Genomic DNA, 26,062 nt, shown 5'->3' with positions numbered 1-26,062 from the left:
TTCTTTAACTTCACACAGTTTAATTTGTAATCACAGAACCCTGATTAAAGTCAAATGTAAAATACCCACTGTGAAATGGCACCCCATATCCCTCCTGTATACTCAGATATCTAGTCTGAACATGGTTAACTTAACTCTTGATCCAACTAGGAACAGAATGACAGAACAGTGGGCCTTGGGGTAACACCAGGTAGCCCTTTACAAACATCCATTAGTAAAATCTCCCTTATGCCCCTCGGTGAGAATTCTCATTTTACAGAATGGGAAACAAGCAAAAACAGGTTATGCGACTTCCATGGTCATACAACAAATCAGTGGCAAAGGCAAGAGTAGAACGCAAGAATTCTGACTCAGCCCCTTGGTCTGAACACTTAAGCACTTCCTCTGGGAGCCAGGATTAGAACTAAGGAGGTACTAGCTTCCTACCCAATACTGAGTCCACTGCTGCCCTTAGTACTTTTCTGGTGCATGGGAAAGTTGTCCTGTACTTGCCTTTGCTGTCTTATACATCACTTCCAGCAATACTACGAGAAGAGTTTATCATTGTGAGCAGAAACAGAGCGAGTACAAATCACTAATAACCATGTAATGCAAATTGCAGCTTGCTATGCCCTTGAGTACAGCAGCCAGTGATCACTACTGCATGAGAAGAGCGGAGACTAAAACAGTTAGAGATTAAACACCACAGATCATCTATGGGGAGGTAAAAAGAAAAGGAGGACTTGTGGCACCTTAGAGACTAACCAGTTTATTTGAGCATGAGCTTTCGTGAGCTACAGCTCACTTCATCGGATGCATACCGTGGAAATGCATCCGATGAAGTGAGCTGTAGCTCACGAAAGCTCATGCTCAAATAAATTGGTTAGTCTCTAAGGTGCCAAAAGTCCTCCTTTTCTTTTTGCGAATACAGACTAACACGGCTGTTACTCTGAAACCTGTCATTATGGGGAGGTAGTGGGTCACTATTAAATGAGATTTAGGCACAAAACAGGAAGCTGGCGGGGCTCTGCCGATAGAAAATAAAAATGAGGATGAAAAGGCAAACTACTCAAAAGATATGTTCTTGTTTAAGCACCATGTAATTTATCTGCTGTAAACATATTTAAATGTTTGTAAACACACTAGTCTGCTAATTGCATGAAAACAGCAATTGTCATTAGATACAGAAGCTAAAATTTGGGAAATATGTTGCTGAACATCCTCACTGTTCTATGCTGGGACATCTAGGAGAGGACACACATAAAAACAAATCTTACCTTGTATTCCAATGTTTCTTTGAGCATATTTTCTTCCTCTTGCGAAAAGTTAAGTAACACAGACACAGCTTTAATTAGGTGGAATGCCTGAAATAAAAACAGATGAGTTGATATTTTGCAAAACTCTCAGGTCTCTAGGTCCACTCTGGGATTATGGGGTAGCATTGAGGATCTGTGCAGGTTTGGTATGAAGCCTTTATCCTATCCCATTCACAGGTGTGGATTGTGTCAGCTCTAGGGAACTGCGTTCCATAAAATCACTGAGGTGGCTTACTTCCTCTGTGTTTGGCAGGTAGCTTTTCTTGATTCTTCAGTCTCTGTTGTGGTTTGCATAATTTGGGGGAAGCACTTAATTTACCTGGTTTATTTGAATGAAGAATGCAGTTGGTTCCCATGGTAACCCTGAATAGTTCCTAGGGTTAACCAGGCTGGTGTATAGGCAGAATGGAGACATACAATATCCTAATGTATCTTTAGTGTTGAGTGTCTGTTCAAACCCGCGGTACTAATATTTTAAATGGATGCATCTTACCAGATCAACAGGACACCAGGATGCAGCTGGTGCTTCAAACACTAAAGCAGTTAAACATAACACTGTGCAGTTGCAATTCTCTTTCTAGATCTTAATTACAGTTGGAGTTTTTGTTTATTTTAGTAAGCATGAGTGACTGTGGTGTGCAGGGAGGAGAAGAAAGCTGTCAAACGTAGATGTGAGAACAAGTCTTTACCTCAGATTCCCGGCAGGACATGAACTTTAGTACAACATGTTTAAGGTATTCAAAATTGATCTCCCGTGAGTCGTTTAAATCAGAGTTGTTTGTGACAGTCATGGCAGCATTAGGCACTTCAGAATTTGGTTTCTCACGTACTTCAGGGATCTCGCTGTCAGGCCTTATTTTCTGAAAAGGAAAAACTGCATTTTATATTTAACAGTGATATGAATTTAGTACTGGAGGAAGGTGCTATCCTGATACCACTGGAGACTAAAGTCCTCTATCCACAAGACAAGTGTAGCCAGGCAGGAATACTCAAGCAAAAGCTTCTCCCCACCTTACCCCGAAAGAGCCACTTGTAAGGAGAAGATGGTGATTGTCTCCATATCCACTAAATCCTTGGTCCCTCTACCCAGACTGCCAGCACAGAAGCTGCTAATGGTGTCTACATCACACAAACCACTTCTGGAACTGGACCGAAACCAAAAAGAGTGTTGTCTCTAGCCTGAGCAGGATTTGCCTTGGTATTGTAGAGGGGAAGGCTCTGTATCCCATTAGCAACATCAGAGCCATCCAATTCTAACAAAAGAACATTTAAAACCTTTAAAGGCAGGTAAATTATCAAATTTAATAAAAATGACTTCTTAGATGACTGCACCAAGTTGATCTAATGCTGATTGAGACAGGGGCTCACCATTTCATCCCCTCTACCCTCCCCTCCCTCTACCTAGATTGCAGGGTAGAGTCTTTCCCAAAGATGGATACCACTAAGGCTGCAAGATTGACCCGCAGAGGCAGCTAAATAGCAATTAAATCTCAATTCTTCCATCTCCAAGGAGAAGCATCAGGAAATCCTCAGTCCCCCTGGAGCCAGGTCTTCTATAACCCACTAACTATCAAGCAAAAGAAAAAAACAAGATGTGCCCAAACCCTGTTCTGCATCCTTTTATTCACTGTGAAGTGACCACAAGGAAGAGTCTATGAAGGAATACCTCATCTCTCTTGTTTTCTAGTGCAGGTTTCCAGAGATGAAAAAAGTAACCCTAGATTACTGCAAAGTGCAATGAACCAATCCTCAGCCCTTACATCAGAGGAACTACAGTGACCTGGCCACACCAGCTCTGGATGCTACCCTGGATTTCCCCTAGATGCAAAAGAAGAGATCAGGGTTGGCAATAATTATTTACTTGTGCTGAAATTACTGATTGACGCGGTACTCACATCCTGATTAACACCTCTTAGAGCTGTGAAGCATCTGTGGGATTAATGAATATTTATATCCCCAGACTGGGGATTCATTTTGCTGGGCACTCTGTAAACATATATGAAGACAGTCCCTACCCCAAAGGGTTTACAATCCAGATGGCAGGAAGTTTTTAAAAACTGGCAGCATAAGTACCTTGTCAATATCAGGGGGCTGGAAAGGTTCAAGACTTACCAACTCTTTCTGCAGGGTCTTTTTGAGCTCTGCCATTCTCTGCTGTAACTGTTTTATCATCTACACACACAAGACAGAGAAACTGATATTAGCTTAACAGCATGGAAGCTTCATATTTGAACATGCTCAGACCTACAAGTTTCAAATGAAAAAAACCCCAACAATTAAAGTGTAGCTAATGGGGCAGACATTGAACAAAGTTAATGGCTCTGGGAGAAGGAATCTGACAAGCCTGAATACTCTGCTCTTTCAGTCACACAGTGCAGCAGGAATGGGATGAGGAGACTATTCTTTAACTCCTGGTGCAGATTAACGTGACAACATTAGAGAGAAGATGTGAGGTTAACAGAAAACAAAGGGAACATGGCTGCAATGAGGGGAAAGATACTGCATCAGATACTGAATCTTCTCAGACAAAGAAGCAGGATTTTCTGTTATGTATATGGCTCCATAAGACTGCAGAGTGCTAAGCTACAATGGATAACTGTGCATGCACAAGGAAATATGGAGACATGTCCTAGGTCTGGAACGATCCCCTTAAAGCCAGTGGGTCAATCCCCACTTTGAAGAGCCACTTCTTCCTTAAGGCACACCCTAAACGAAAAATACTAGAATAAGGGGTTAAAAAAATAAGGTAACTTCTTCCCCTGTATGTCTTGTCTTTCCAGCACTGTATTCTAGACTAATCTTTCCATGGAAGGCTCTGCCTTGACACTGTATCTTGTACAACACCAAGCATATTGTCATCACTTAATAATGAGGCTTCTTAGAAGAAGTGGGTCTAGAGAAAGAAGGCAGAGCAGTGAACCATGGTATGGGAAGCTGTTCCAGAGATAGGAGGGGACAGGAAATCCTTTGGCAGCAGCAGGTTTTGCAAGAGGAGGGCGGGACATTAGTACCTAGGGTCACATATTACCTGTAATTTCATGCTTTTCTGCAGGCCTGATGGCCCTCACTGACACACGGTGGGCTGCTGAATCAGGAATACAAGCCACATGAGCCAAATGGAGAAAAGCCATTTCCACTGTATTTCAGTTACCTTGTTTTTCTCAGAAATTTGCTGCTCCAAGTCTCTATTGTCTTTCTTAAGTTGAATAATGTCTGCAGCTGCCACCTCTCCATTTTGTTCCACCTCACGGTCTTCTGGAGGATACAAGTGCTTATTAAAGGCTCTTGCTGCTTCTAATGCCAAAACCTTCAAAGGTAAAGAGCAAAGCAAATCTCAGAGACCACAACTTTGGCAGGCAGGTGCCACTGCCCGAAGATAAAGCTCCACTGTGTTTTTACATGGTGAGTTTGGGCAGGACCACCTCTCATTTGTGAAATTACCCAAGACAGACACCCAAAGGGACATGGTAGCTGTCTAACAGAAGTGCTGCTTTTCATAGGACACTTAAAAACTGAAGGAGACTGGGTTCCTCTAGGCCAAGTGCACAGTGACAGATACAGACAGCTCTGGTGATGTTTTGAGGCAGCAGGTAGGTTGATGGGGTGACCAATTCAAAGCCCATCACATCCCATGGAGAGGTTTTGTTTGCTTTCAGGCACAGCAGGGTGAGCTGAAGTCTCTGCACATTGTGATTTTCCAGACAAGACTGGAGGAAGCTGCCCTGCAACTTCACTCACATTTCTCCCACTGGCCAACAGGTGCTCTTGCTGCTCCTGCATCTTCAACCTCAAAGCACTGATCTGCTTTCCTGCAGTTTCTTCCCTCTCTGCTGCTTGGCTCTTACATGCTTCTATGTCAGACTGCAACAGGTGCATTTGCAGCAGGAGAGCTTCATGACCTGGGTCAGGACAGACATGGTTAGTGCCATTCTACAGAAGAAAACAATAACGTCTATTAATTTTCTGCAAACAAAGTGAGTTGCACAGAAGGCAAGTGGGAGAGCCTCAGGCCTATTTCCCCTCTCCAGTGATGCAGGAGGCAAATACAATGGGGACTGAACATCAATGCAAGCTGCCGCAGAGCTTTAACCAGGTGACTCCTAGTTCTTGCATTATGAGAAGGGGTAAACAACACATCCTTACTCACTTTCTCCACACCAGTCATGATTTTATAGACCTCTACAATATCCCCCACCCCTAGTTATCTCTTTACTAGGACTAAGACAGTCCCAGTCTTTAATCTCTCCTTATATGGAAGCTATTTGGTACCCCAAATCATTTTAGATGCTCTTCTCTGCACTTTTTCCAATTAAAAACGCTAGCATTTTTATAAACTATAGAGTCAAGCAATCCCTAAAGCTACAGAGACTTTACCAAAGTAAAGCAGTTTGGGATGAGTGGACTCCTTTGGTCTAACCTTGATTGAGTTGGTTTAGCTCCTCCTCTTTTTTTAGAATCACATCAGTTTTTTCATTGATCAACTGGTCCTTTCCCTTTATCAGTAAGATCAGATCTGTAACCTTGAAGACAGACAAAAGAAGGTAAACAGGAATAGTCAATATATAGAACCCACAAATGCTAAAATCTTTCTGTGGCCTAGCCAAAGGGTTACAGAGTATCACCACCTCAGCCAATGCTGGTCCCTCATTAAGAGAGGTAGGGTTTGAAAGCAGGACAAGATCTTTAATGGAAAAAAGATACAGCTTTGGGTGAACTCTACATTGGAATTGCAACTTCTGTCATGGCCAGCAGATGGCACCTATGAAATAATTACCCATTTAAAACCATACAGGACTGCAGCTTAAAACGCTCTGCAGTGGGTGGACCTAGGAAGCAGGATGATGAATACTGATCAGCACCACTGTGCATTTACGGTGATTTCCTAGAACAAGGGTCAGCTTAGTGGGCTGGCTCCTCAGCACTGGGAGAAGTAAGTTCAGTGGCTGCTTGAGATGTGTGCTGGGATAGGTAGAAGAGTTTGCTGTTGGCTGTAGCTGCTAGTGGCTCTTTGCTCCCAAATAAGATTTTAAAGACACATATGCTAGTTCCAGGTCACACAGAATGTGGGTTAGAGGTCTGGGAGTACAGATTAGTTTACACAGCTAATTACTACAATGCCTAGCAAAATAATACAACTAATGGCCAAAATTGATCAAAATCACATGAAGACTGCTGAAGCCTCCTGACCATCACTTTTTTCAGACAACAGAACGGGGCTCACTTTGGATTACAGCAAACCAAGTCTTTTGTGTTAGGAGAGAACAGCTCTGAATGTGCAATAGATGCTGCTGTTCTTCAATCTGTTTTTAAGCTGCAGACACTCACCATCCAGGAAAGGAAAATGTCATGTTCTATGTACGCACACTTGGTTTATAATCCCATAGGGTCAACACAAACCCATTCAGAATCCTGTCTGTTTGCATTCCAGGACATAGGAATGTAGAAAGCATCACTTCCATCCAGAACTTGGGCATTCTGTGTGACCCTGACTGATTCATCTGACTGATTCATGAAGAGTCAGATCTGCAACTCACTCCCAAGAGCAAAGAACCCTGAAGAGGTGGTTCTGAAGGCTGGGGTTCAGTGAGACCTGCACCATTTGCTTAGCTGACAACACACAGCTCCCAGCAACAAACAAGCATTGGCCTACGTTGTCCAGTAACACTTTTCTAGACAAAATAACTTGGACTTGACAGTGGGTTCTTGAATGCCAAGTTGCCAGCACACAGCAAACATTTCTGGGTTAAGTTGGGACCACCTTCTAACAGCATAAACAAGGCTGTGATCCAGTAGAAAAAAAGGACTGCAAGAAGTGTATTGTGATGCTTACGGAAAACTGTCAAAAAATGGAGAACCTTAGCACTGGGCTCTCAGCTAGCCTGTAAGCCATGTGTTCCTATCACTGGCCCCTAGCCCTCCCTCTCCTCTTCAGCTGCTTAATATACTCACCTGCTGCATCCTGCCGTAATCTCTGATCCTGCAAACGAACACTTACGCACATACCTAACTTTGAGCATATGCACAGTTCTATTGACTTCAGGGGAACATCTCCCATGGGTAAAGTTACACATCTGTGTAAGCATTAACAGGAAGTCCTTAGACTGGAAACTTTTTGGGGTAGAGACTCTTCCTGGATGTTTGGGGCCTAATCCTGATTTGGGCCCCTGGGTACTAGGATAATTACTAAAACAGGGTCCAGACTGTTTTGTGTGGATTAGGGCAATCCAAGGGTTCAAGCAATAAACCTACCTGATGAAGTGAGCTGTAGCTCACGAAAGCTTATGCTCAAATAAATTGGTTAGTCTCTAAGGTGCCACAAGTCCTCCTTTTCTTTTTGTGAATACAGACTAACACAGCTGTCACTCTGAAACCTACCTGCTGCTGTAATTCCTCCCTTTGTTTCCGTGTTTCTTCCAGTGCTTTGGCAATTTCGACACTGACTGTTTCTCTGCTACTTAATTCCTTCTGCAAACCAGTGATAATTCAATAATTACTTACGAGGAGAAAATTCAGTATGAAGCTTTCACAGGAACAAGACTCAAAGCCAGTGGTTTCTCAACTCTAAGATCCAAATCCATTAACAAATGGAATTTATAAGTTATTAGCACACACAGTAATCTCATCCCTCAAATCAGACTTCTTGTTAAGTCAATGCTAACTTAAGACTGGCAGGGAGCCCATTTCTTGGAACTTTTCACGAACTCAGGCAATTGCATTCAGCTTACCTAAAATCTAACACTTTTTTGGTTTCTATTGAAGTAGTCCGTCAGTCTTCACTGCTCTTCCGCTGAAGAATTGTTGCCACATCCCACTCCAGAGGAATCTGCATTTCAGTGATGGGTGAGTGACCCCTAAGCGTTAGCTGTAGTGGTTTGGGATTCTTTTTAAAATATATGTGGACGAGAGGATTGATACTGGCACCATTTTTGCATTGGCACTGCTGACAGGAGCACAGTTCTGGTATGCAAAGTCAAACCTGACCACCACATGAAATGTTTCATACCTGCCAATTCCACTTTTTCTTTTTTCAATTTAAAAAGACACCAACAAGGAAATAGAAAAGGAGTACTTGTGGCACCTTGGAGACTAACCAATTTATTTGAGCATAAGCTTTCGTGAGCTACAGCTCACTTCATCGGATGCATTCAGTGCTCAAATGCTTATGCTCAAATAAATTTGTTAGTTTCTAAGGTGCCACAAGTACTCCTTTTCTTTTTGCGAATACAGACTAACATGGCTGCTACTCTGAAACCTAACAAGGAAACGACTCCCTCCAGTGGCCAATTCTTAAATTCTACATCGCACACACGAAGGCTGATATTTAATGTTCAGAGTTTTCTATGAGATTATAATCTTAAAGGAGAGAAGGTTTAGGCTTTAAATGACTGAACAGGGTTTTATTTAGTAGTCAACTAATTTAGATGCAGTAGCTGTTAAAGGAATGAAATGATGTATTGCTAATACTATTCTATGCTTTTATTAGTGCTTTTCTTCCTCAGAGGATTTCAAAGCTATTCATACTTGACAGTATCCCTTTAAGTACTGGAATGTATTGTTTATGCCAGTATTTAGTAAGACCTAAGCATTTTGTGTCAAGAAAGTACCAGCCATTGGAAATGCATCTTGAATGGTTTGTATTCTGTGTAGGATTTTACTTCCAGAGGAAGGTGTGTGGCAGTAATTAACCATGATCTGAACCTAATGTGGCTTTAAGTATGGACAAGAGGGTACAGTTTGCCATTAGCTGTTTATCAAACTTAGTTCTTTACTCAAGCATAGTCATCAACACACAGTTAGGCCCATACCTTTAGTCTTTCCAGTTCAGACTCTTGTTTTTTTAAAGAACTTTCATATTCTTGTCTGCTTTCATTAAAATCTTCATTTTCCTGTTCCAACTGGCTCTGTAAAATGGAAATATCTTGTGTGCCAAGAACCAGTATTTTAACATTTACAGTGTAAATAAACATCCATACACCCCACCCCCAAAGAGATATTGATTTATGCATATTTCAGTGCCTCTGAACATTGTTGCTTGGAGAAAGATCTTCACCTTCAACTTCAAACCACCACCGAATGAACAGCTTTGAACCTGCAGTTATACATGAATTTAGTATTTTCAGACAATACACAGAAGGGTTACAGGTGATGCCAGAGGCAGAATCTGGGGATTCAATATCCCTCTAAAGAATGGTTTCTATACTTACTATCCTCTGTTGAGAAGTTGTTTTATCAAACTCTCGAGCTGTTTCAAGGACAGCTATTTGAGCCTCCAGCCTGCTAATCCGTTCCGCACACTGATGCTTTACAGTTGAGATATGCTGTTGTAATTTGCTGCTCTCAACCTCTAGATCTGTTTGCTTCAGGAAAAAACATTACTGTAAGTTAACACTATATTAACCCTATGGTTACTGTGGAGGGCAGAGTACGTGGAGCTTGCAGTCAGAGTCAGGCATAACTTCATATTGCTCATCCCCATCCTTATCGCCAAAGAATGACAATGCTATGCTTTATTTCTGTGGCCATCTGGCACCTACCCTCACATACAAATACATTTACTCATCTCGGAGCCAATGTCGCAGTATTAGCAGGAAGAATTCTGACAACTGCAGCCTTATCAATAATGAAACGGAACTGGTTGTCACTGAAAATGGTGGAGACTGCTTTAGCATGAGTAGCCTGAGTGATTAGAGGATTCTCACCAGCTTTTGGATCTGTAGTTCCCTCTCACCGATTTCTTCTTTGCTCTTCTCTAGTGCCCCATTAGCAAGCTGTAGTGCTTGTTCAAGTTCTTTCAGCTAAAACAGGAGAGTAAGTTACTCCCTTGTCCATAAAGATGGATATTACTGGAGAGCAGCACATAAAATAGTAATATGGGGTAGCGAAGGAACTAGCCGAGGAGGCTAAACACAGAAACCCTTAGACTGCACCTTTCAGGAAAGGGCCTACCTGGCACACGTTGCTTTCTTTAAAATTCTTCAGAAACTCTTCTCTCTCGCAGAGTGATCCCTGTGCTTCAGTTACTTTGCTGTTCAGTTTAGTGACCTAGCAATAGGAATCAAAATGTAAATAAATTAGATAAGGGAATGTGTCATACCATGGCCCCTGCCTCAGACGCCCTCCAGCGGCTGGCTGTGGCATGACAAGTGCACCTGCTTCCCTCTGTCCTTTATTCACCCATGCAAAGAAACGTTCCCTCTCAATGACAAATTCGAACTCTTTTATTCATATAAAATGCCGAGTCCACAGGTTCCTTGTAGTAAAAACAGTTTCTCCCAACCCCCAAAAGTAAAACTTGACTACAAGAGCTCTTCAATCCCAGTGAAAGGTCACTGGTTGCCCGGTCACCCACCCATTAATCACTCTATCAGAACTCGGTTATTCCCACTCCAGGGCCCCACCCTCAGAGGTTCAAGACGCACTTTTCTACCACAAGTCTCTTCCTGGAGCCCAGAGTCAGCCCCTCACTTGTAAGTCCTACCCCTGCTCAGCGGAACCTCCCTCCAGGACCAACCCCTTTTTCCTGGGCACTTTTCACAGCCCCCAGAGCTCTCAGTGCAGTGCTACATTCCCCAGGCCTCCTTGTCTGTGCGTCCTACCCCCGCTCCTGGGGGCCTCCCTCCAGAGTTAACCCCTTGCTTCTGAGCCAGGCTTACGCTGACCACTCTGGCTCTTCCCTTTTTCCTAGGGACCACTGTACAAGTCTTCCTGAACCTTTGCAGGGTTCCCAAGCTCCAGCCAGTCCTTCAACTGTTTTCCTCAGAACTCATCACCTGCAGCTCACTGTTACTACTCTCCTGGTTTCCTGCAGCTCTTTCCTTCAGACAACTCTCTGCTGCTCTCTCCTCTGCGGGAAGGAGGCTCTGATAGGCCCCTTCCTATCTTCCTTCAGGGACCTAGAAGGGTCTAGGGCACAGGTGCCATCTTTTAAGCAACACTAGGGGTTGGGTGTGTGTGGGAGAGTCAGTCAACTGGCCAGTCACCAGTGCACTGGCCTCGTACCTCTAAAAGGCCAGTGTCACCCTGTGACGGAAGGGTTAGTATGAAATCAGGGCTACAAAATCTCTAGGTAAAACACACACATGGATATGGTAAGATAAGCTTTCCTTTCAAAGCTCAATGTTATATTCAGTCTCAAATCTTCTGAAAAAAAGATTGAAAGGTTGGCAATTTGTATTGGGTTTTAAATAAAATTATTTGGATGCTAAAACACACCTAATCCATCCAGACGGCCAAAAGTGCCAACCCCACTGAGTGCATTGGTGAAGGAGGAGGAAATACCTGGGCTTCCAGTAGGTTCACAGTCTCAGCATGATTGGTTCTAGCTGTCAATAGCTGCTGTCTGGTGTCATCCAGTTTCTGCTCCAGAGCAGTTTTCTGAAGATTAACACACCATCACAGATCATACAGGGGGACTCAGAAGTTTTATCTCTAAAAATTGATTTTATGGTGAAGTCATGATGGCCAGAATCTAAACAGCAGTTACTAGGACTTGTAACACACCTTTGCACCTAGGGGCTGACACTGAGTGAAGCTACTGATCACCTCCGCACAGCATTTGTACTGAAAATGGGAGACCTGGAGATGCTTGACTGAAGTCCAAGTTGAGGATGTAATCAGCATCTGTGACCAACTTCAGGGAGTCAGAGAAACTACAATGTTGCAACAGAAATACCTCCTCTACTGCCCTTTAGAGCCACTGTGCTGGGACACTACAGAACGCGCATGCAAAGGGTGAAATGTTTACTGGTTGTAGCATTTACTCTCTAAAAGGACATTGTGCTGCCTCTAGAAGTAGCTTTCAAACTGGACTTGGATTTATTTAAGCCAGGTTCATTTACTAGATGTATCAGGCTAGGGTGCTGTGCACTGCAGGCGAGTGCTATCAGGGAAAAGCAGGTGTCCCTGTCTGCAGACCTAGGCTGGGGGAGCTTGCCTCTGTTCAGAAACAATATGGTATATCAGTGCTGCGGAACGGGGTCAGGAAGTAACGGGAGATATTGGCTGTCCTCAGTTCCCCTATGTGCTCTCTCAATTTAGAGCTATTTCTCATCAGTGCTTGGGTCTTAGCTCTGTGGATACAATGGATTGTTTGGACTTTGCTTAAGAGTGCCCAGGGTTCTTTCCCATGTGCTTTGCAAGCCCTTTTAGCAACTAGAGCACAGAAGAGGAGGCATATACATTAGTGTTAACTCTTTGGTTACTGGTATTATGGCTTGCAATCTCTGTGTGCTACCCTCACTAAACACATGATCTTGAACACAGTTGAGCAGGTATAAGATTCCATCCAGCAGGAGCATAGTGCAAATACACACTGGAGGAACATGTAGGATATTAGATATTTCTTCCATTACATGACAGATACAGTAATAGCCAGACAGTTCTTAAGGGATTTAAAGCAGTCTAAAAATGTTACCTCTTTGAGTAGCTCCCACACATGTTCATCCCCTGAAAAATTCCCTTCTAGTCTCTTTTCCAGGGAAGACACTTTTTCCTGCAGATGTTCAATGAGTTTATTTTTCTCATCAACTTCAACAGTCATCTGTTGGAACAAAAAGCCAGTGTCATCTTTATAGCCAAGCTCTTAGTATATAGTGGTTTCACTTGGGGGGGAAAACACACCCACCCCCACAAACAGACGTCAAAAAGAAATTCTCTTTTATGAAAACCACCCTATGTTATCTTAGGGTATGTCTAGGCTGGGGAAGAAAAAAAAAAAAAAGGACCGACCCACGGCAGCGAGTCTCAGAGCCCGGGTCAACTGGCTTAAGAACACGGGGCTCGTGCTACAAGGCTACAAATAATATTGTAGACATTGAGACTCGGGCTCTAAAACCCAACAAGGGGTAGCTCTCAGAACCTGGGCTCAAGCCTGAGTGTAAACATCTACACTGGAATTTTAGCCCCATAACATGAGCCCACGTCCGTTAACCCAGGCTCTAAGTCCTGCTGCCATGGGTCTCTTTCTTTTTGGCAGTGCAGATAGACCCATAACAGCATTAAATATATACAAACGCAACTTGAAGCTAGGTAAGTAGATAGATTACTCCCCTTTTCAGCATTGTGGCTGCCATTTCTGAAGCTTCACTGAATCTACCCATCCATTCAACACTGGCCTACATAAATTTGTATTTTAATTATTTATTAGACCTATATAAAACTTATTGTCCCAAATAAAGCATAAAATAGAGAATGTATTTTAATATCTTGAGTTGGGATTTCTATAGGAAGTGTTTGAAATAAAAATGTAATCTGGAAGAGAAAGGTCATTTTAACTATTGCAGTTCTACCAATCCATGTTATTTGCTTGGTCCATTCAGCCTTTCCATTACAGGTCTGCAATTTTATTACTTCCCATCTGGAAAAATTATGCAGTATGGACCCATAATTAACTTACTAAGTTGTATGTCCAACAGAAGCTAGATTTTCTTGTGATGATTTCTGGATGTCTTTGGTATTAATATTTTGGACTTAGTATGACTATTGCCAAAGATTTCTCCGATACCTAATTTTGTTACACGTTTCCCTTCCCTCAGCACTTCCCCAATTTGTTAACATTGTCCACAGATAGCAAAGCTCCATTATGCAAGCTTCTTGAATTTATTCACAAGATTGCCAGTTGGGGTATCCTGGCTGGCAATTCTCACACATTTACCCCACTTTCCAGGCATTTATAACTCTCCTGGTGATAGTCCTAAATAGGGCAGAAACATGCTATAAAGGTACTTACAAAAAATTAAGTCTCGCTCCAAGATTACATTTACTAGCTTTGTGTGTTTTTACCTGCTGGTAGCAGGTCACATGCCTAGTTCATAATTCAACTGAGGAAGTTAATATAAAAATCTCTGCTTAAACAATTCAGGAGCTATGTTGCACTGCATTCATGCCTTTCAGACTGATTAAATACAATCCTCCATCTCAGATGTGGGAGCTTGGGAACACTAAAACCTAACCAACTTCTGAGTGCCCTCAGATCACACACATAAGAACAGCTATAGTGGGACAGACCAAAGGTCCCCACACTTTCACCTTTAGTTTGTGTTGTTCATATTCCAGTTTGAGAGATCCATGCTCCATCTGTAAAGTTTCCAATCTCTTCTCACAACCAGAGGCAGCAACTCGAGCCTATGGCATATAGGAAAATAGTTTTCAATTCCAAACTCAGTTTTTACGAAGCAAATGCGAACAAACATTTCAATGAAGGTCCAGTTTGAACTGTCGCATGAACTGACAGAAAGGAAGGTATCAGACACCAATTATCTCAGCTTACGTTTTGCAAGTCTGCTGAAAGATGCTGAATGAAGGTTTGTAGCTCTTGTCCTCTCTGCTCCAGGACAGTGATCTTATTTTCTGCATTCGCCTCAGCTGCCACTAGTTCATCCCTTCACAGAAAGAAAAGCAGTAACTCAAGCAGAACGCATCTGCCAAGGGAAGGAGGATAGACTAAGAAACCTATGATTTGTTTCTAACCTTAACAGCAGCCATTCTGGCCTGGAACAACTATTCACAGGAGCTTAAAACTAAGTTACTGCATACTCCAGCACTCATAACCAGGCGGAAGAATGGTAGTGACTGATCACAGAGAACTCTGCTAAGTGATCCAGGTTGCATACAAACAAACCAAAAGTTCCAATTTAACTGTAAAAGGGTAGGTTTAGCAAATCAATTAAATAAATAAATAGTGTATTCTTCGTCACACACTAGTATGCAAATACTGACTGAGCATTGCGCCTACTGTACATGCAGACCCTTCGAGGGGAGCTAGAGTTAAGTGGGAAATCAATCAGAATATCTAGGTATTGCTGACAGACTCCTCTACCCCACCACACACACACCTCTGTGCTTCCAGCTCTGAGTCCTGCTGCCGCAACTCTTGCACTTCATTGCTCAGAAGCGAGGACAGGTGGTTTGTCACCTGCAGCTCTTCTTTAGCACGGGTTAGCTCTCGACTGCATGCCTCCAGCTCCTGTTCTGCTCTGCTTAGAGACTCTTCCTTTTTCAAAAGCTGAACATTAGAACATTATCTTTGACAAAGATGAACTGATACAGTTAATAAAGGCTTCTGAAGGAGGTGTCTTGCTCCCTTTATCAAAGTTATAAGATAAATTAGATTAAATTTTACACAGAGAAAGCTGAAAATTCAGTGCCAACTGGGAGTTTACATGATATTGCATGCAGACACATACTGTAAAGAGTCTAACCTTCAGTGAATTAACAAAAACAGTAGAACCTCAGCGTTACGAACTGACCAGTCACCACAACCCTCATTTGGAGCTGGTAATATGCAATCAGGCAGCAGCAGATACAGTAATATACTGTGTTAAAGGTAAAATACTAAAAAAATAAAGGGAAAGTTTAAAAAAAAAAAGATATGACAAGGTAAAAAAAACCTCTGTTCTTGTTTCATTTAAATTAAGGTGGTAAAAAGCAGCATTTGTCTTCTGCACAGTAAAATTTCAAAGCTGTAGTAAATCAATGTTCAGTTGTAAACTTTTGAATAGGGCTATTGATTAACAGTGCAATTAAAACTACGATTAAACAGAATACCAACTGAAATTTATTAAATATTTTGGATGTTTTTCCACATTTTCAAATATAGTGATTTCAATTACAACACAGAATACAAAGTGCACAGTGCTCACTTCGTATTATTTTTATTACAAATATTTGCACTGTAAAAATGATAAACGAATAGTATTTTTCGATTCACCTCATACAAGTACTGTAGTGCAATCTCTTTATCATGAAAGTGCAACTTACAAACGTAGATATTTTGTTTTGTTACATAACTGCACTCAAAAATAAAACAATGTAAAACTTTAGCGCCTACAAGTCCATTCAGTCCCACTTCTTGTTCAGCCAACTGTTCAGACAAACAAGTTTGTTTAGGTTCACGGAAGATAATGCTGCCCACTTCTTGTTTACGTCGTCACCTGAAAGTGAGAACAGGCATTTGCATGGCACTGTTGTAGCCCATGTCACAAAATATTTATGTGCCAGATGCGCTAAAGATTCATATGCCTCTTCATCTTTCAGCCACCATTCCAGAGGAAGTGCTTCCATGCTGATGATGCTCATTAAAAAAATAATGCATTAATTAAATTTGTGACTGAACTCCTTGAGGGAGAATTGTATGCCTCCTGCTCTGTTTTACCCTCATTCTGCTATACATTTCATGTTATAGCAGTCTTGGATATGACCCAGCACGTTTATTTTAAGAACACTTTCACTGCAAGTTTGACAAAATGCAAAGAAAGTACCAATGTGAAATTTCTAAAGATAGCTACAGCACTCACCCCAAGGTTTAAGAATCTGAAATGTCTTCCAAAATCTGAGAGGGATAAGGTGTGGAGCATGTTTCGGAAGTCTTAAAGAGCAACTCTCCGATGCGGAAACTACACAACCCAACAGCCAAAAAAGAAAATCAACCTCCTGCTGGTGGCATCTGACTCATAAGGAAAATGAACATGTGTCAGTCCGTACTGCTTTGGATTGTTATCAAGCAGAACTCGTCATTAGTATGGATGCATGTCCTCTGGAACGGTGGTTGAGGCATGAAGGGACATACAAAACTTTAGCGCATCTGGCATGTAAATATCTTGCGACGCCAGCTACAACAGTGCTATGCGAATGCCTGTTCTCACTTTCAGGTGACGCTGTAAACAAGAAGGAGGCAACATAATCTTCTGCAAATGTAACCAAACTTGTTTGTCTGAGTGATTGGCTGAACAAGGAGTAGGACTGATTGGACTTATAGGCTCTAAAGTTTTACATTGTCTTGTTTTTGAGTGCAATTATGTAACAAAACAAAATATCTACATTTGTAAGTTGCACTTTCATGATAAAGAGATCGCACTACAGTACTTGTATTAGATGAACTGAAAAATACTATTTCTTTTGTTTACAGTGCAAATATTTGTAATCAAAGATAAAGTGAGCACTGTACACTTTGTATTCTGTGTTGTAATTGAAATCAATATCTTTGAAAATGCAAAAAAGATCCAAAAATATTTAAATAAATGATATTCTATTATTGTTTAACAGCGCAACTGATTGCGCAATTAACCTTTTTGAGCACATGGTTAACCTTGTCGAGCACTCTCCTGCTGACAAAGCTGCTGCTGCTCGTTGGGGGTGGAAGTTTTGTCAGCTCTCTCCTGCCGACAAACAGCAGCGACACTACGTGCCTTTTAATGACACAGCTGTAGCAGCGGTGTCACTGAAAGGTGGATAGTGCAGACAAAGCCTTAATGTTTAGCCACCAAGTAGTATATATTCTAGCACCAAAAAGAAGAGAGACTATAAAATAATCTCACCATGTGTTTGACTTTGGCCAGTTCCTGCTGTTGAAAGCCCTCCAGTTCATCAATTTCATCTCTCTTTTGGAAAAGATTCAAACTCTGCTCCCTCATTTCTTGTAACTGAGCTGAAAGCATCTCTTTTTCCTATTGAACAACCATCAAAATTAAACAAGGAATCCAAAATGTCTGTCACTCAATTTCAGGTCAGCAACGTATTAAATTAAGCTTCTTGGGAACAGGATCTTGTTTTATGTTTATATCTGCAAATCACCATGCACTCTTACGGTGCTATATAAATAACAGACTTCTTGTATATGTATTTTTAGAATGCATGTGTCTCAGTAACCAACACAGCTTACATTACTGAACTTTGGAAACTTTCAGGACTGTGCTGTGAACAAGACAAATAACTTTCATTTAAGAAGAAATTATATAGAAAGCTCTTTACACCCACCATTCAAATATGCCGTGATAGGCAATTAATACTTGAAACACTTGACAGCAAATCTAAACATCTGTTTAACGCTTCTATGGTAAAAGATGCCTGGAGCAGAGACTGCTGGACAGCTGGAACAATTACAGCAAGAATGAAATCCTTTACGAAAAATTACTGAAGTGGAACTAATTTCTGCTATGATGCTGACAGCACAAGATTGAAGTCAACATATGCCTGTTTTTGGACAATAACTTTACAATATGGCCATGGCTGCACTCACAGTTACAGCTCTTTTGGCAAAGACTACTCTCCTTTTTATAACGAAGATACTCTCTGGTAGTGAAGAGCCTCACGTCAAACCCCCAGTGGGGTAGGTGACCTCAACAGGGAAACTGGTATTGCTGTCACACTTATTTAATTTGCACGCATCCGTGGCTGTGAGCCAATAGGATTTTTCTCCAGCCAGATATAAATTCCCTTATGCGAGTAAAGCTCTGGTCTATAGTTATTACAGTGATCACCAGCTACTTTGGTGACAAGGCTAGAAAGGCTCTTAACAAATCTCACCAAGTCAGTGCTACACAGAAAAATAAGGGGAGCAGTAATAAAGTCATTCCGCAGCTCTCTGTTGAGCAGTTGCCATAGCAAATGCATATAATATTCATGGCAGGAAATGAGCATCAACAGCAGACAGCAAAAGTTAAAGATCAACTGCAGCAGCACACAAAGGAAGAGGGAGCGTTTGCAAGTAGCCACTACATAGTCTATACTAGTGAGGGTTTTGTTTATACAGTGCCAAAAGAGCGCTAAATGCTTCACAGACAGGCACGAAGACATGGTCACTGTCCCAATCAGTTTATAGTCTGAAAATAGAAGATTTTGCTTTCTTTTTTTAAATGTATCAGCTTACATATAAAGATCTTCCTCACCCCAGGACCACTCTGCTCTCCCTTTCACCACAGAGGGATAAGAGATTAAATCAGTTCCTGGCATACAGTGCGATTTTGGAGTCCCTGACTCCCAATCTCCATGATCAGACCACAGAGCTCTCACACTGACTCTGAAAGGAATAGCTGCGAGACCTTAGCACTCACATCTCTCTGTCCCTCAGCAGTCGCCTCTGTAAAATACGGATGATAATGCCTCAGCAGCACGGGATTAAATTAGTAATACTTGAAAGTGTAAAGCAAGAAATGTAAGTGCTATCTCAACCCTCCATTAACAAGACACAAGCCATCTGGGTAAAGACTGAGCTTTTACATCTATGCTGGCTGGTGTGCCAATCTTTCATCTCGTGCTTGCGTCTGAAGTCTGTGATTTGCTATTTCCTCTCCAAAACTAGTTCCAGGTTTAACTTCTGTGGTGATGAAGTGGAGAATGAAACATGACTATCAGGTCTCAGTAAGAGACCAAGGGATCAGATACTCTCGATAATTACATTTTCTGTATAACCCTCTGCTTGCCCAGTCCCAGTCTGCGCGTAGCCCTACATTTAACAGAGAGATCAAAGGAGACTTGCCTTTTCAAGATGAACCAACTTTCCCCTCCATTCCTGTGAAGGGGAAGGACAGAAAAAAGGGCAAATAAAAATCTAAACACCAACTTTGAAATGCAACAATAAATGTGACTGAAGGTATTAAAATTAGGGTAATTGTTATCAAATGGAATGAGTAAAAGTAAAATTAACCAGAGAGGATTTTAATATACCAGTAAAGCCTAAGACAGGTTCATTTATGACATCAGAGCATATCTGCTCTATGCAAACAAAAATGCATCATCTACAGCAGTGGTTCTCAACGTATTTACCATGGTGGGCTGTAGAGGCAGCTCTCTCTGCGTTATGTGGGCCACATTCACATGGTATTTATGCTACCTGTATCGCCCTAAGGATGTCACATGGGCTGCAGCTGTGTGCTGATTGGACCGCAAGCAGCCCACAGGTTGAGAACGACCTATCTACAGATATTTTAATTATGTGACAACAGAGTTGTACCTAGACAGCAACTGTGAATTTGAGTTCACATTAGACTTTCACAAACTCTTTTGAAGTAAAAAGAGCGAGTTCTGTACGTTGTCTCAGAATGAACGGTCGGCAACACTGACCCTTGCACCATATCCCTCTTCTTTTCCTTCCACCCAGATAAGAATAAATCCAGGTAGTCTCCAGGCAGGAGACTGCTTGTGACACAGGCAAACAAATGCTGCATCTCAGCAGTGATTCTCCAGTACTACAACATGTTGACTATGCCAAGATCACTGCACTCAGAAGCCTCCCACTATTAGTCAATTGTTTCATCATGTCAACCTTGTGTTTATTACCTGGTCCTTTTTTTCTAATGCCAAAGCCATTCCTTCAGCCATCTTTGCTCTGTTAGCCTGGTAAGCCTCATTCTGCTCCTGAAATTTCTTCATGGAAGCTGTCAGAGAATCACTAGTTAAAAAGTCAGGGTATGCAAATGCCCACACTGTGTATTCACTTCTGTAAATATTGTAGGTCACACTAAAATTTAGAACCACCACTGTCAAGATGGTCAAGCCTCCCTTTATGTTCGCACAATGCCTAGCAGTATGGGAGTGCTACCACAAACAACAAAGATATCAGTAGAGCCGCATCTGGACTGCAATAATTCTGTAGATTTTTTTTAAAATGCCAGTCATAAGTTCAGCAAAAGTGCTTGCTGGTAACTGTCAGACCAACAGCAAACAAATCAGAGCTGCTTTGTTCACTATAAATCAGGCAGGAAGTTGTGTGCTATTTTTACAACCAATATGTACTCAATATGAAGAGAAACACATTTTTAACTGTACAGCTTTTTACACTCCATCTGCATTCAAGGCAGAACAGTTTTAAATTAAAAAAAGGAAAAAATAAAAGTACGTACAATCCTGATGCTTTTCTAATGCAATTTCAAGCTTCTCTTTTATCTTCTGCAAGTTTCGGACCTGTTCAGCATAATCTTGGGTGAGGAGGGAGAAGCAGCACAGACCAGGAATGGACAGACATTAGGGAAAGAAATTTAAAAAAATTTTTAAAGTGGTGAGTGGAAAATGACAATGATTTTCTTAACTAGAAAATCATTCCTGTTAAGGAAAACTAGGCTGACCTTAACAATGAACACCACAAGCAAATCATTCTACCACACCATCCATGGGGTAAATGGTTGGTACAAACAGAAGGGCCTAATTACACTAAAGACAGGGAAACGGCACTAAATCCAGCACAAGAAAAGGGAACATTGGCTACAGCAGAATGTGGTGACAAGCACGAGGATTTGGTTTGATTTCTGCTTGTGAAGAATCGCCCCAATGAGATAAAGCGAAGGAGGGTCGGAGAAATCCAAAAGCAGTTGATTTCCTTGTTCCATATTACACCTTACCATAGCTGTGCAATGTTGCAGAGATAGTGCATTTTGGCTAGCTGCCCTGCTTAGCCAACAGTATCACACTCTTCCCTTTAAAATCCAGGTCTTAATGATACAGAAGAGGCAATGAAAGTCATATCTGCTCAAAAAATGGCAGAAATACACAAACAGGCCAGATTAAAGGAAGAAAATACCTTGAACAAGTGTATTTAGAAGCCCACAGGAGGATTTGTTTACAGATCTTGGAGTCTGGTCAAAGTTTCAGGTATTTGTAAAACTTCTGTCTCTATGGCAGCTAAGCATTGAGACCTCAAATGCCCCTAACAATACTTAGGGGTTATTCCTTTAGGAACAGGTGAGCACTTTACAATTCCAATTGCACCATAAGCCTCCTTTGCACTTCCCATATTTGAGAGCTGAGCAGGGGCCTGCCCAGCCCCCAGTTCACATCAGAACAGCCTTGAGGCTGCTCCAAGTTATGCTTTGTTTCCTATGACCCCCTATGAGCCCCGGGAAGCAGAAGATAGCAAAGGACATAGTGCATTCTAGCCATGCCCCAATCTACTCCCTACGCACAGGACTGGGAGCAGAATCCCTTTGCCAGCTATGCGCCAGCCAGGGAGGACCCCATTACGGGGACAGTCTCCAAGGGTCATTTCTGTCCAGTTTAAGCTGCATCAAGATCCAGGCCCCCGCCCCCATCCCCACTCTTCCCTTTTCGGGGAGACAGGTCTTTTTAGACCATTAGTCTCTGCCCTGAAAGAGTTATGTCATCTTAAGTACTGTACAGTGCTGAACACCAGGGAGCCCTGACCCTAACTGGGGTCTCTGGATGCTACTGCAATAGTAAATAAGAAAGCAAACAGAGGACTGGAGGGTTCACATCCAAAAAGAAGTGTTCTGGTTGGAGCATGGGGACAGAGAAAACTATACTGAACATTTGGGAAGATCACACAGATGTGCCAAGAGAACAGCAGGAAGACAGGAAGTCATAAATCTTTATTTCTTATTTTAACATTCTGTATGGATTTTGTATTGATTGTATTGTACAGCTCTCAGATGCTGACTAACAGGCTTATTATAAATGGATTAAATACAAAGTTAGCTAGGCAAACAAAATTCCTTTTGTAAATAAAAAAATATATAAGCACGAAGGAAAATATTTCCCAGCATTGTAAGTTATCGTTTACATACTCAGGAAACATACCAGATAGTTTGGCCTCCAGTTTTCTTATTTGTTCATTTCTTCTAAGTAGCTGGGATGAGAGATCTTCTCTGGAGCTGCTTCCATCAGAGGCCTTGGCAGGTTAGAGAGAGACAGGTCTGAACTACAGAAAGAACAATCCTGCCACACTCAAATTTTAATGACTGCAAACATTATAAGGACTAGAAATAATTAATGGTTTCCTTTTTCCCATAGAAAGGAGAACAGATTTACATATTCTACTGGCTAAGTCAGTGCATACGGCACTTGGGAAGAAGAAAGAGGGTTTAAATGTCAGCTCTGCAACATGGGCCTGTGACACAGAATACAATATTTTTGAAAACAAATAGTTGCTGAAAACAAGTAGCTCAAATTACTGGACTGACCATGTAATAGGATGACTGGAAAGAGGTAAATTAAGCCACACAGGTTGGAAGGTTCCCAGCAGGGGAGAGGGTGAATAGGTAAGCAGCAGGAAAAGGGAAACTGTAAACCTTTCATCTGGGATAAACAGTTTGCAAACACTGATACAATGTTAATTTCTGACAATAATATTCATTTAATTAGTTTTTATTCTCTACAGTCCTCTTATTTTTTGCTTGGTATGGAAACAAAATTAAAAGCAATTAAGTGCCTACTGCTAAAGCATAGAATTCTTGAAAGATGAACAACAAATCCTGAACTGTTACACATATTTTATTGTATGCAACATAGTTGTAGCTGGGTCATTCCCACAATATTAGAGAGACAAGATGGTTGAGGTAATAGCTTTTATTTATGGCTTATTACAACAATCTGTAACCCATTAACCCCCTCTTTTTGTCCTATGACTGCAGAGATGTTAATGGTCCACTCTGCCTTGACTAGTCCCTTACAATATACGCTAACTACTTATGCTAAACAATCGGTTCCACCTTGCGTTTAGCTGTGATGCTCCAAGTACCTTTCCCAGGCCAGGTCTATACTACAGACCTATACAGGTATAACTACATCGCTCAGGGGTGTGAAAAATCTACACCCTTGAGTGACAGTTACACTGACCTAACCCTCTGTGTAGACAGCACTATATCGATAGGCGAGCTTCTCCCGTTGATATAGCTACAGCCTCTCAAGGAGATGGATTAACTACACCGATGGGATTAACTCTCCCATCAGCACAGGAACATCTTCACTTAAGTGCTGGGGCAGCTGTGCCGATGCAGTGTTTTAAGTGTAGACCTGCCCCAGACCAGAAGAAGAGCTGTGGATGGCTAGAAAGCTCATCTCCCTCACCAGCAGAAGTTGGTCCAATAAGAGACATTACTTCACCCACCTTTTCTCACATACATTTTAATGTCTCCCTCCACCATAGTTCTTTCTGTTCTCTACACCAGCAATGCAACAGCCACAATGTTTCTCAATCCTGTATCAATTGCTATGTGAAAATGAGCTGAGTGCGGGTGGGGGGAATGAAAAACGGAGTGTAGTAACCACAGTATTTTCCCATTGATTATTTGAGATCAAGATTTCCTGCCTAGCTCAGCAACCCATGTCTACGTGGTTGAGATTCAGAAACATATTACAGCATCCCTCTTTGGGAAAATCTCTCTATTTTACAGATGATGGAATGAAGATACAGGGGAACCTGCTGCTCTACAGCAACACAGCATACAGTAACTGCAGGTTCTGAAAGTGATGCTGCTGTACAATCTAATCCAGGGTTTGGGTGACATAAAATCCTCCAAAAGGCATGACTTTCAGCCAAAGCACTAACAGGTTTTATTTAATTTATACACACCTAAAATTATTAATATATAATCTATGTATACTATAGTTTCAAATGAAAAATTGTTTATCTAGACATTCCAGTAACAACCTACAAGTTTTTCCAATGCTACACAAACATAAGCATCCTATGTAGGTATGTAAACAATATGCCTGACCAGTAACTGCACCAGAACCCTAAGGGGTTAACAGAGAATCAGAACACTACAATTTAAGACTTGGATTGCTTTCTTGTAATCTTCAGCATTACATTTACATACAGTATCTTGTGTTTTGCTGTAACATTGTTTGTTATTTTATACCTTAATTTGCCATGTTCTGCACTTAGAATAATTATGTAATTTATATTCTTAACATGAAAAAAATAATTATGTTTAATATTTATTCTCATCCACTAACACTTGACTATGCTTACTTCAATTTCCAAAAACTATTCTGATTAGAGATACATTTGCACATCACACATCTCTCTCTGCCATGCACTTGGTTTTTCAGTCAGTCAAGATTCTTGCGAGGCTTTTTGTAACCTTGTGTTAAAAATGCTGTAGTAAAATACAAAGTACAATACTTACAAAGTCATCTCCAGAATCTGCTCCCATAGATGTGATTGACTCTTTGCTGACTGATCTGGGAATTCTGGCAGCCCCTCCTGGCCGAGGAGCAATTGCTGCTTCCTCTGCTATCTTTTTCTTCAGTTTTGCAAACATTTTACTGCAGCTGCCGTTCTATGGCACCTAAAGAGCCCGGTATTTTGAGACAACTGTCGCCAAATTACACAGTTGATAAGTTTGATGCTCTATTTAAAGTTCCAAAAGTCAAGATTTAATTTTAACTCAGCCAGTTTTACTCCTGTTCCAGTTTCTTCAAAGGGCTCATAACCTAACAGTGCCTGTGAATCAAAGAGAGATCAAGTTTCAACACCAAACCAGACAATAGACTGAAACCAATACAGCATTAAAAGACATTTTTATTACCCTTATTATAAAAGGTTCATATCTGTCAGACTGCACAATTAAATTTTTTTTAAAAAATTACCTACTGAATTGAGCGGAAACGCTCAAATTTGTTATCATTAATTGTCAAAAGTGGATTTGGAATTATCACTGGTGACAAGTTATGCAGATTTCTTCCCAGAAAGATATTTAATTTACTTTGTTTACACAATTTTCCTTAGCAAAGCTGTGGATAAGAGGCAAGAAGTTTGGTGAGGGGAATTTTCTGTCAACTCCCCAGATTGCATTTCCTCATTTTGATGGAAACAAAGAAATTCTTTAATTTTGCTGTTCAAATTTAATATTTTCTGTAAGTATTATTGCAAACACTGTACATTTTATTAACTTGAGACTGTTATGCTCTGGTTCAAACCGTTACTGCACAGTTCCATGTTTATAATCTCAATAATCCCAGCCAAATATTGCTTAGATTTTGTAATGGCTAATGCTATGAACAAAACATGTGATGTGAGAATAAAGTTGGGTTCTTTCTGGGTCATTCACACTGGTAATTTCTCAATGTTTTCTCATATCTGTTTTGGCTCTCTAGAGCTCACAGGAATAAAAATTCATTTGCAGTTATTAACTACACTAATCAAGGATCCTAGTAGGAGCATATTGACATGACAATGATAGACACACATCTCACAGTAAATTTCTCTCTTGCTTCCCACTTCTGGTGGTTTGAGTTCTTACTATACCCTTTGATGC

General features: G+C 41.3%; 1 protein-coding gene and 1 long non-coding RNA gene across 10 annotated transcripts in view; one reads left to right on the top strand and one right to left on the bottom strand.

The window, feature by feature from the left end:
• Positions 1 to 26,062, bottom strand: part of GOLGA1 (golgin A1) — a 30,310-nt gene that overhangs the window by 2,878 nt on the left and 1,370 nt on the right. For 2 of the 9 annotated variants that reach the window (XM_073314552.2, XM_073314550.2), the window contains exons 2-23: positions 24,932 to 25,248; positions 22,599 to 22,689; positions 20,912 to 20,986; positions 20,349 to 20,446; positions 19,549 to 19,581; positions 17,609 to 17,737; positions 15,128 to 15,297; positions 14,563 to 14,674; positions 14,322 to 14,417; positions 12,709 to 12,834; positions 11,574 to 11,669; positions 10,242 to 10,337; positions 9,995 to 10,090; positions 9,500 to 9,652; positions 9,101 to 9,196; positions 7,671 to 7,760; positions 5,713 to 5,815; positions 5,034 to 5,194; positions 4,447 to 4,602; positions 3,408 to 3,467; positions 1,985 to 2,155; positions 1,257 to 1,343 (exon numbers count right to left, since the gene is read on the bottom strand). In XM_073314552.2, coding sequence (XP_073170653.1) covers positions 1,257 to 1,343; positions 1,985 to 2,155; positions 3,408 to 3,467; positions 4,447 to 4,602; positions 5,034 to 5,194; positions 5,713 to 5,815; positions 7,671 to 7,760; positions 9,101 to 9,196; positions 9,500 to 9,652; positions 9,995 to 10,090; positions 10,242 to 10,337; positions 11,574 to 11,669; positions 12,709 to 12,834; positions 14,322 to 14,417; positions 14,563 to 14,674; positions 15,128 to 15,297; positions 17,609 to 17,737; positions 19,549 to 19,581; positions 20,349 to 20,446; positions 20,912 to 20,986; positions 22,599 to 22,689; positions 24,932 to 25,066 — 2,430 coding nt within the window. In that variant the 5' untranslated portion in view covers positions 25,067 to 25,248. Of the gene's footprint in view, positions 1 to 1,256; positions 1,344 to 1,984; positions 3,114 to 3,407; positions 3,468 to 4,446; positions 4,603 to 5,033; positions 5,195 to 5,712; positions 5,816 to 7,670; positions 7,761 to 9,100; positions 9,197 to 9,499; positions 9,653 to 9,994; positions 10,091 to 10,241; positions 10,338 to 11,573; positions 11,670 to 12,708; positions 12,835 to 14,321; positions 14,418 to 14,562; positions 14,675 to 15,127; positions 15,298 to 17,608; positions 17,738 to 19,548; positions 19,582 to 20,348; positions 20,447 to 20,911; positions 20,987 to 22,598; positions 22,690 to 24,931; positions 25,457 to 26,062 lie in introns of those variants that run through there. The other 7 variants (XM_073314553.2, XM_073314551.2, XM_073314557.2 and 4 more) reach the window with 7 other exon arrangements.
• On the top strand, positions 857 to 25,249 carry LOC140899294 (uncharacterized). The gene is made up of 2 exons (XR_012155265.2): positions 857 to 8,135; positions 22,812 to 25,249. It is a non-coding gene; the product is annotated as an uncharacterized LOC140899294 (long non-coding RNA).

This window comes from Lepidochelys kempii, chromosome 16, assembly GCF_965140285.1.
Source record: "Lepidochelys kempii isolate rLepKem1 chromosome 16, rLepKem1.hap1, whole genome shotgun sequence".
Lineage (NCBI taxonomy): Eukaryota > Metazoa > Chordata > Testudines > Cheloniidae > Lepidochelys > Lepidochelys kempii.
The sequence above is the reverse complement of the archived record's forward strand: the minus strand, read 5'-3'. Positions and strand labels throughout refer to the sequence as shown.